This window comes from Tachyglossus aculeatus, chromosome 9, assembly GCF_015852505.1.
Source record: "Tachyglossus aculeatus isolate mTacAcu1 chromosome 9, mTacAcu1.pri, whole genome shotgun sequence".
In the NCBI taxonomy this organism is placed as follows: Eukaryota; Metazoa; Chordata; class Mammalia; order Monotremata; family Tachyglossidae; genus Tachyglossus; species Tachyglossus aculeatus.
The window spans coordinates 55,186,478-55,197,367 of record NC_052074.1 but is presented as its reverse complement, the minus strand read 5'-3'; the positions used below and the strand labels follow the sequence as shown (position 1 = coordinate 55,197,367).

General features: G+C 43.6%; 1 protein-coding gene across 4 annotated transcripts in view; it reads right to left on the bottom strand.

Moving 5' to 3' along the window:
* Positions 1 to 1,027: 1,027 nt before the first annotated feature.
* METAP1D (methionyl aminopeptidase type 1D, mitochondrial) overlaps positions 1,028 to 10,890 on the bottom strand; it is a 56,862-nt gene continuing 46,999 nt past the window's right edge. For 3 of the 4 annotated variants that reach the window (XM_038751302.1, XM_038751299.1, XM_038751301.1), the window contains 4 exons: positions 4,175 to 4,272; positions 3,029 to 3,076; positions 2,031 to 2,109; positions 1,636 to 1,887 (listed from right to left, as the gene is read on the bottom strand). In XM_038751302.1, coding sequence (XP_038607230.1) covers positions 1,809 to 1,887; positions 2,031 to 2,109; positions 3,029 to 3,076; positions 4,175 to 4,272 — 304 coding nt within the window. In that variant the 3' untranslated portion in view covers positions 1,636 to 1,808. Of the gene's footprint in view, positions 1,286 to 1,635; positions 1,888 to 2,030; positions 2,110 to 3,028; positions 3,077 to 4,174; positions 4,273 to 10,890 lie in introns of those variants that run through there. The other variant, XM_038751300.1, reaches the window with a different exon arrangement.

Genomic DNA, 10,890 nt, shown 5'->3' with positions numbered 1-10,890 from the left:
GGAGTGGGATTTGGGGTTCCCAAAGAGGCTGGTGCACCGGACCGCTAGGCCACCCCGTATCTTGGGGTGGGGCATCAAGTTGGACACTGAAAAGGGGAACCTGCTTGGGACTGCGAGCCCTGCTTCCCAACGGCCGTCCCCCCTACTCCCCAATTCATGTAAAAACGGAACAAAATCAACATGCCTGATTGCCAATGGCCCTGTTCCGTGCAAGGCCCAGGTGCAATCTCTTCTCTCCCGCCCCCCTGCTCGGGGAGGGGAGGAGGTCACGGGGATGGGGAGGGGGCTGCGGGGGAAGGGGTCGCTTTCGTCCGGCACAGTTCTCCCCAAGGGAGAGGAGCCATCCAGAAGAGTTGCGGAGAAAAAGTTAGAGTTAAATTTTCAGTACTAAGTCAAACTTCCTGAGAAGGACTCCCGCCCGCCCTCCGCCCCTTCCGGGGGCCCTGGAGAGACCTAGGCCCAACCCGGGGTGGAGGGCCTTGTTTTCCCTTGCTCCGGCCTGGCTCCATCCGGGGCTGGGGGTCGGGGGGAAAAGGGGGTCCATGCTCCCAAGGGTCCAGGGGGGAGGAGGGTTGTGCCCCCGAAGCCCACAGGGAGGGTGAGAGAGTTTGTGCTCCCAAGGTCTGGGGTGAAATGGGGGCCTGTGCTCCCAAGGCCTTGGGAGTGAGGAGGGGAGCTTTGCTCCCAAGGCCCTGGGGGTGAGAAGGGGGGCTTTGCTCCCGAAGTCCTGGGGGGAGGGGGCGGGCTGTGCAGCGGTGGGGTCCCCGCTACGACCCCGGGGGGCGCGGAGGGGGCAAGGACGAGTCTGTCACCTTTGAAAAGTCCAAGTAGGACAGCCTCAGCGGCGGGGGCAGCTTCGGAACCACCGCCCTCAGAGGCCCCGCTTGTTTTCCTCCCCTCAGACCCCCTACCAACCCCCCACCGACCCCCGGAGCGCCCCGGACACAGGGCACGTCCCCCCGCCCCAGCCCAACGGGGCCCAAACCGCCAACGGCCCATCGTCATTAGAAACAAGATTTTATTCCATTTGGTGCGGGGATTACACCGAACACGTCCTCATGAAACAAGAAGGTCGCCAGCTCCTTGGCCCTCGAGAATGGCCGGACCCACGCGGCTTGTTTCTGGCCCCGCACTAACTTTCGTCTTGGTCCACGGCCTCCCTCGTGCGGGGGCGAGCCGGGGTGAGTTTCCAAGGAGGAAAATGACCCGGAGTGAAGAGTCAGGAGTGCCTCTCCTCTCCCGCGGCCCCAGTGGGCCTCCCCACTCTCCATTCACCTAAACTTTCCTGCAGCCGGGAAAAGCGCAAAATTAGTTAGTCCTTGTTCAGCGTCGACCCCTGGCCAAAAGTTTGGCGGATTCGACCCAAATCTTCTGCAAACTCGTGTGGGCTGGCAATGGTGCCTCGAACATCTTACCATCCTCATTCTCTCCCTTTCCTCGCCCTTCTTCTCCCTTTCCCCGATCACCTTCTAGAAAGCCCTTACTGGGGTCCGGGAAAGGGAGGAGTTCGGATTCCACCCTCACCCCCTGCACTCCTGCACGGAGTCTCTGCCACCATCAATCCATCTCCTTGGGCTCCTTGAAGGGTTTCCAAAATGGAGCTCACTCTCTTTACAAAGAGCACGAACTCATTCATTCATTCAATCGTATTTATTAGCGCTCACTGTGTGCAGAGCACCGTGCTAAGCGCTTGGGAAAGTACACTACAACAACAAAGTGACAATCCCTGCCCAAAACGAGCTCGCAGTCTGGGAGAGGGGGGAGGTCAGGGCCTCTTCCCGTCGTTCACGAACCCCCAGGTTCACCTTTTAAGCTTCTTCTAACAGTTTTGTCAGGATCTCTGCTCCTTCTGATGTAATGACGATGGTATGTTCAAACTGGGCTGATCTGAAACACACACATTGGGACGGTTTTAGGGCGCAGCTGGCAAAGTCCGCGGTGCCCTGGGACTTGCCAGGACGGTCTGGCTGTCTGTCACAGGCCGAGTCCTCGGAGAAATATAATTTTTTAAATAAAATAAAACAAAACACCTTTTATTGTCTGTAGAGACTGCTGTCCATTTATCCTCCAGAACTTTAAACTCCGAAGATCCCTCCGTGATGATTGGCTCTGTGAGAGGGAAAATATTTACTCCAGTGACCTCATCAAAATTCTTGTCAAACATAGTTTAGGCTCATTAGTTAAAGAAGAATAAAATAGTTGATCCTCCATGTACTTCTCCGCCTGTACATGTCATCTCCTAGTCTTTTAATTGACGTTTTGTTGCTGCATTAAACTAAAAAATAAACAGTAGGAAAAGGAAACACGAAAGCGTTTAAACATAAAATGAAGTTGCCCGATGCGTTTTTTGTAAAGAAGGGCATTTTAATCAAGCCTTAATTAAGACCCTGTGGATAACAAGTAGGAAAACACCAGTCTCTGTTATAAATATCAGTCATTTAAAATATTTTAATTTTTAAAACATCCTCAAAATGTTCATTAATCAGTAAAATTACAATTTTCTTATTTCCCTCTAATTGCATCACCATTTAGTCACAGTTAGAAAAATTGTTCTTTCTGTAGCCGTGTTTGATTGGTGTCTAACAGGTTGGGTTTTTCCAGAGAAAGAAACCTGGCTCGTTTAGCTGGGATGTAATAAATCAGAAGCCCGCAACAGTTGCTGACATAGAGCAAATGGCATGATTGTCACTAGCGATCTGGGTGTTATGCTCCCCCACCCACCCAAACACCGAACTAACAGAATCAGTCGTTGGGCGGCTGCAATTTCAAAATGTGTTGGTTCTCAGAATTCTGGAAGTCGGCAACAAAAGGCATGATCTAATAAGGTTTCTTTTTATGGATCTGAATTATTTCATTATGTAGCTTTGCCTTCTTGCTCCTTCCCATCACTTCCCGGGCCGGCTCCACACCCTAGGCAGGGCTCGAGGAGGGGCGTCGAGGAGGCCTGAGGGCATCTCGGGGAGGGGCGGGCAGGCCCGGGTCGGTCCGGTCCAACCCGGCCCGGCTGCTCCAGCTCCCCGCCACTCACCTATCGTGAACGCCATCCCTTCTTCCATTACCAAATCACTGTCATTCGCTACAAAAGAAAACAGAAGGCGAAAGCCCCAAATTTAGAAGACAGATCTGCGAGCAATCCGAGGCGAGGATGCGGCTGTCCAGTGGTTTCCTTTTGGGGGCCTTCCAGGAGGCCTTCCCAGACTGAGCCCCTTCCTTCCTCTCCCCCTCGCCCCCCTCTCCATCCCCCCATCTTACCTCCTTCCCTTCCCCACAGCACCTGTATATGTGTTTGTACAAATTGATTACTCTCTTTTACTTGTACGTATCTATTCTATTTTATTTTTGTTAGTATGTTTGGTTTTGTTCTCTGTCTCCCCCTTCTAGACTGTGAGCCCACTGTTGGGTAGGGACCGTCTCTATATGTTGCCAACTTGTACTTCCCAAGCGCTTAGTACAGTGCTCTGCACACAGTAAGCGCTCAATAAATACGATTGATTGATTTTGGGGGGCGGCGGGGGTGATGGGGCTCCTCGGGTGAGGTCGCAGCTCCCTCCCCCCCACTTCCCACGGGAACAAGGCCAAACCGAGCCTGGTGAGGGTCCCGCCACCGGCCCCACCGGGATGCCCTTCTTCCATCCTTCTCCCTTTCCCGGGGGGTCGGGGGGCCGAGGGGGTGCGCGGAGAGGTGGGCGATAACTTACACCTCTCTCAAGAGGTACGTGCTGCTAAATACATCAGCTGTCAACGCCGGGTGGGGTGTAATGAAGTTTAACCACAACAGTCAGTGGTTTGAAAAGGGGGCAGAGAAAGAAAAACAGAAAACAGTCATATAAGCATGCTGGGATATTGATGCACTGAAGTTTTGTTTTTATCCCTGTTAACTTTTTCTAGACAAATATCCCCTCTGCCTTCCAGCCAAGCACCCTTCAGGAGAAGCGTCCAGGCGAGATAAACCGAATTTTAGGGCCGGGGAAAACTGCTGGGATCTCGTCCAGGAACATCACAGTATGCCGGTTCAGATTAACATCGCCCTCCCACCCCTTATCTCTCTCCCTACCAAAGTCAGCGGAAAATGGATTGAAAGTAGGAAAATTGGCGTTAGGAGTAGAACGGCTCAGTTACAACTCCATAATTCCATTCAACAACAGCTTCCCCAAGTAAACTATCACTCTCTTACCATGATGCCAGATTTCCGGGTGTCCATGGAAATAAGATCCAATTCCGTGCCCAACGAAATGAGGACAAACTTGCAAGCCATTCTGATATGTTATGCGGCTTTAAAAACAACCAAACATGAAATATGTTATTGTTTAAATGAGGGCGATCGTTTCAAATATCCACTAGTGTCACCCTAAGCCACTTCATAATCACATACACTGCAGTCTCAAAAATTGGAATTTGGTGCAGCTTGAAGCGAATTCGTAGAAACGTGGAAAGAAAATCCATGCATTTACACAGTGGGTCACTCCATTTAGAAAAGACCCACTTATTTCAGTTCTAAACGAGACCTGTTTTAAATAATAGATTGCCAAGTATTTTGTAGTTGTACATAATATTTATAACACATTATATATACGCAAATCATAATTGAACACTATATCCGAAATCAATAATGTTCATTTTTCCAGGGCTGCTCAAAAGGACAGCCCTCATGGAAATATTTGCTTAAAGAGCTAAATAGGGAAAAATAAACATCAAGTAAATGTCTTCAATTTCCACCTGCTTGGTTCCTGGCTTCTCTTAGTTCTCTCCAAATAATTAAGCAATTTTTAAAGAGACGGCTAAATCTGGGGCCATTCACCTTGACAATGTCTGCATTCACGTCATAATTTTGTGATCCTCTAGGAATTCCATCCAGAATTTGCATCATTCACAAAATTAATAGAAATCCTCAATCAGAATACATAAATCCAATAATAGTAGTATGACTCAATGTTCTGAATACTTTATTACTGAGATGAACAGAGATGGGTTCCTGCATTGTATTTTGACTACATTAAAAAAAAGATCAAGTACAGCAAACAGACCAACTCAAAAAAATTCAAAGAAAAGGTTTGAAAAGCTGTATTTTTGAAATCAAACGGACATGCTTATTTCTGTGAATTCAGAAAGATAAGTACTTACAGACCTTCCATTAACTATTTACATTTACATGTTGATGAAGGGCTTTGTGACATAGTTTGGAACATTTACACCTTCATGCATCAAGGTACAGGGATTTCCAGGCACTACAATTACAGTCCTTTACAATGTCAGGGTCCTGAGATCCAAGTCAGAGTTTCCCGAACAGACTCACACCACTTACTTAGTCTACCCTGCAAGCCCAGGTTTTTAAACTAACATCTTCATCAGCTTTTCACTGCAAAATCACCGCCCCACAACATTTCCACTCTCATTTACTCTTATTTCCACTCTAGAGAAGGAGCGTGGCTTAGTGGAAAGAGCACGGCTTGGGAGTCAGAGGGTGTGGGTTCTCGGTCACTTAACAGCGCTGTGATTTTGGGCAAATCACAACTTCTCTGTGCCTCAGTTAACTCATCTGAAAAATGGGGATTAAGACTGTGAGCTCCACACGGGACAACCTGATTACCTTGCATCTACCCCGGCGCTTAGAACAGTGTTCGGGACATAGTAAGAGCTTAACAAATACCGTCATTATTAATATTTCCTGACTTCACTTCAATACCCTACTTTCTCGGATTGTGAGCCCCCTTCCCACTGAGGGGCAAGGACCATATCCAATTCCCATTTGTATACTCTTTCCCAGCACTTGGTACAGTGCTCTGCACCCAGTAGGTGCTTGATAATTACTCTTTATTACACCTTCAGCCACCCTGGGAGCGCCTAAAAATCTTTCATGATGTCATCACTGCTACAGAATCCGTGTGCGATTCCCCCCTAGGTCTTCTTTCTCAGTCAACTACAGTCATGGAATAACTGAGATTAAAGAACAAACAATGCAGAACGAGCACCAGGAATCAAAATTTGGGGTCCATAGTTCACAAGCTTTGCCGAGTGCTCAAATGAACACAACTCTAATTATTTTACTGCCTGTAAGAATGCTTTGCAAAATGTAATAAATAACATTCATTCACTAGTATTTATTGAGCACTTACTGTGTGCAGAACACTGTACTAAGCGCTTGAGAAGTACAAGTCGGCAACATATAGTGACGGTCCCTATCCAACAGCGGGCTCACAGTCTAGAAGGGGGAGACAGACAACAAAACAAAACATGTAGGCAGGTGTTGCATGTGAGGAGGAGGATGAGAGTCAGGTGGAGGAGGGGGCAGAAGGAGGAAGGGAAAGGGGACAGAAGGGGTAAAGGGAGTAGGAGTGTAGTGGTGGGAGGAGAGGAAGGATGAGGAAAAGGGGAGGCAGGGAGAGAAGGAGATGGGGGAGTTCATTCAATCGTATTTACTGAGCGCTTACTGTGTGCAGAGCACTGTACTAAGCACTTGAATGAAGAAAGAAATCGCAGTATTACCTAGTAACAAACAAAACAGCTGGAGGAACAGAATAAGACTATTCGAGAATGTTTTTCTCAAAGAACCTGGCAGTCAAATGCTTTCCTTCAGTGTATGGCATACAAAATTTCTTACTGCGTTTTCTCCTTAAAAGTGAGTGGCAAAGAAACTAAAAAGTGTCAGTCCTACACTTTAATTCCTAAAGAGGGGACAAGAAGGACTGAGGAGGGATCAATGTATGAAGTTTACTTGAAGTTAACTCCTTTATAATGCTCTTTCCTCTTCAAAAAGGACGCTGGTAGCAGCTGGTTGGCTGAAGAGATTTCAAAGTCAATCCCCCTGCAATATCCTTAAACTCTTGGTTCTTCTTGCACTTCAAGCAATAAGAGACACTTATGTATTCTGGATGGCTAGCATAAAAAAGAGAACCTATATTTTACAAAGGGGTGGAAGGAGGAAAGAATACAAATAAATTACTGTCAATTCCTTTGCTGAATAACATCTGTTCCATCCCAGAGCTCTACTGGTAGAAACACACTTGGGATACTTGTTTCAGTGAAATTTTACTTTGGAATAGAAGTTTGTCTTTACCTTTATCTACAGCGGTTGGAACAGTGCTTGACACATGGTAATCCTTTAATATAATAATAATAAAAAGCCAAGTGAGGGGAATCTCATTTGTGCTCTCATTTGACTTTTTCTCTGTCTCTTCTATTATTTTGTGGTTTTAACAGAGAACAAGGTGATTATCTTTGCTTTCAAGTTTGAAATTCTTGTGTCACTCAGTCAATTTAGGGGCCTTTAACAGTCAAGTTTCCTTTTCTGACACTGGAACAAATTCTGGCATGGGAAATCCAGAGCTGTGCGCTCCACTTGACTCGTTTACCTTGAACAATGAAGACAGAAATGTTAATAAGACTGGATTCTAACTGTAGTAAGTGCAGTAGCTTTCATGCACCAAGCGTGGCAGTGCCAAGACCAGCTTTGCAAGGAAGCAATGTAGAAGCAGTTTGACGGCTGTCAGTGAAGAAACGAGTCCTGTGCATATTCGTGATGTTGGCTGTCTTTTTTAAAAAATTTTGCTGAGAACTCTATCAGCACTAGCTGTTCAGTGGTTCCTATCTCTAACTGAGGCAAAAAACAATACAAAAAAAAAAAAAGCTCCAGGAATACAGACTCTCAGGAAGTATTTACCATTTGAATATTTGGAGCACAAGTCCTCCTCAGGAAACAGAGCATAATTTTGATACTTTTTATCCATAAAACCTATTCAGAGCAAATGAGGAAGTGGTATGTATTTAATAGGGCCCACAAACTTTTCTCGTTTATTTTGTATTACTATAGTAAAAACCTCAGTGTTTCTAGCTTTAAAAAATACTCCTAAGAATTTCATTTCAGAAGCATTTTCTCCAGTTTAGTTTCCATCACTAAGAGTTTAGATGCTCCTGATATGGGGTTAGAGGATTAAGAAAGGAGACAGACCTACTGACTTCTCTTACTTGACTGTTCTTTCAGGGACAAGGGTGTAATTTTCAAATTGGGAGAGAAGTTTTGTATTTTTCAATATAACTCGTGTGCAAGAATGCATATGGGAGAAGATCTAACAGATGCATTTATTATATTTGGGTAGCCCACCTGATCTAAAACCCGGTTATAGTTTCCTCATTAAAATATTTATTTGGAATGGCTCAATGTATCTGATTTGGTAAGTCACAGAATCTCCTTGGAAGCTTTTAAGATAGTTTTCTTTTCAGCAGGGCATTCTTGACTGAAGGAATCCACAAGTCCAGGGATCCCCTCTAATGACAAGTAATGTTTAAGTATAATTAGTAATATTTTTGAAAGCCAACAATTGTTTTTGAAAGAAAGGTACATTTTTGGTTTCAAACTGGAACACAAATTACTGTATTTTTCTTACAATAGTGCTGAACTTTTATTTGAGGCTGCTTCTGAAAAGCAGACATGATGGATTGAAATAAAAGATAATTTATTGCAATGCTTACTTTCAAGTGCAGAGAGAAGCAGTGTAATTGTAATTTACAGTAGCTGTCAAGGAAAATCTATCACAGATGACATTAAAATGACTTATTTTGCCTGAGCCACTTATTGTTTAAATGTGCATAATCTGATAGAAACAGATTATTTTTTTAAAAATCTGCTTTATATTGTTCTAAATTAATATCAAAACATATACTTATGGGTTAAACATTTAAAAACCATTGATTGATACTTTCATCACGGCATTTACACCTCTAGTTTGAATTCTGTTTTCCTGAACCACAAAATATTTAACATGTTTGACTCTACATGTTTTCAAGGAAGTGGTGCAGATTGTGTGTAAGAAAACGGAACCCTACTGAACAGTCGCTTCCCTCACAAACAGGAATAGGTTCATATATAGAGTCATTTTCAGTTAAGAATTAGGAAGATTTAGTCAGTAATCCGAGAGAGATATCATGGACACCTCTCCACACAGAATTCCACCCAGAATTTCAAAGCTTCTATCTCCTCTAAGCTAAAGTACTCCTAATGGCTCTGTTTACTAGAATGTAACTGCTACTAAATGATCCTCAAAATGCTTTTCTCAGGCCAACTCAAAGTAGGCATGAAATCAGTAGAGGGAGGATGCAAAAGATGTTGATTGCCTTAGAGTAAACACTGTGACTAGGTTTTAAGAGGTTCTGTAAACCTTCAGACTTTTCCAAAGTCCTTCTTGCTTACAGGTGTTTATTTACAGGTGTGTGGGGTTTTACTGGCCTGAGATTTTTGTCTGTACATGAAAAGGCAAAAATAATAGCTGTCCAAGTACAAATACTTCAACAAACCAGAAGGTGCATGTAACAGAGTCTGTGCCAGCTTACTCCATAAATGGTATATCTAAAGAGCCTAAACAATATAAAATGTGTTTGCTGGGAAGAGCCAAGCAAAACGTTCATGGCCTATTAATTTTTTTTTCATAGGTTCGGAAACCCAGTTGTTACGATGAATCTGATTTTTAGGGACTCCGTGCCTGCATATTTTACTTTGGAGGAAAACTGACCTTTGCATTCAAAGAGCAAAAATCCAATGTCACTTTCAATTCTGCTCTTCTTTTTTATATAGCCAGAATTAATGTAGTGAATATGTAATGAAATGCATTATCCTGCATGGAGATTTATCAGATTTTCCAATTGAATGCCATGCTTTGCTAGGACTAGCTGGAGTTCACCTGCATGTTGGTGTGGCGTGTGGCTCTTTATTGTAAAGAGTTAAGTCGTACACAAAAAAAGAGAACAAAGGTCAGCACCCAGCCGCCACTTGAATGTGAGATTTTTCTTTTTATTCCCCTTGATGTATACTAGGCTCTGTGTTATTAGTCTTAATGATGGAAAATTGTAGTGTTGATACAAATCTTTTTTTCAAAGTAGTAGGCGGGAGCTCCATTTGTTAGTAAGTTTTTTTGTGACTAAAAGCCATGGACAGTACATTTATGTAGCAGTAAAAGGCCTAGATGCTCTTTCCATAGCAGAGCTAATTATTCCTACTGTGACCTTACTGATCTACCCTGTTCCTAGTACATCTCATCTGCACGCCTGTTCCTCTGTGTAGATGGTGTCAGAGAATATGAAAAACCCTATAATGAAACCATTTTCATGATGGAGAAAGGCTACTGGAGTTGCACTTGCTACAAAGAGGCTCAATTATATGAGTAATTGTGATAATTTTCTACATTCATAGCCTTCAATGGGGAAAAAAGAATGAGAGCCACAAAGGAAAATTACTTTAACAAGAAAGTACAGAGAGTAAAAATGGAAGAAGAGACAAAAAGGGGAAAAAAATAACCAGGAAAAAAAAAGTTTAAAAAATAGATCTGGAGGGAGGAATAGCAAGACAGGGAGAACAACAGAAATGCTCAAAAAGCCTATGTGCAGCTGTGCTGCACAATTAAATTGAATTTTTTTTCTGCAGTTGATGAATGTGACTACTGCAAATGTGCCTCTGTAGTTAGCTATCATTTGTTGTTCCGTGACAGGAAAAGGATAATTACCTCTCAGAGAGAATCAAAGGCTGACATGCCCTTTAGACACAGCCATGAATGCAGAGCTCGATAGAATGCTTGAATAAGAATCTAGTGTTCTATGCCCCCTTCTACTGAAGAATAAATTTTGTTAAAATGCAAGAGTACCACCAGTAAATTTGTTGAACCCTAGGTGTTCAAAAATATGAGGTGCATCTATCGACTCATCCCATTTGCAAAAATAAAACTGCATTCTGAATTCATTTCTATTATATTCATGGACAGTAAGATAGTGAGATATGCATTAAATTTCTTTTCCCAGTAGGGGTCTGATTCAACATTTCCTATGAAAGAACAGAAAGACACTATCCTTTTTTCCCAGGCTAGTTAGCCTATAATTTAAAACTGTCAAAAACACAATTTTGTACAA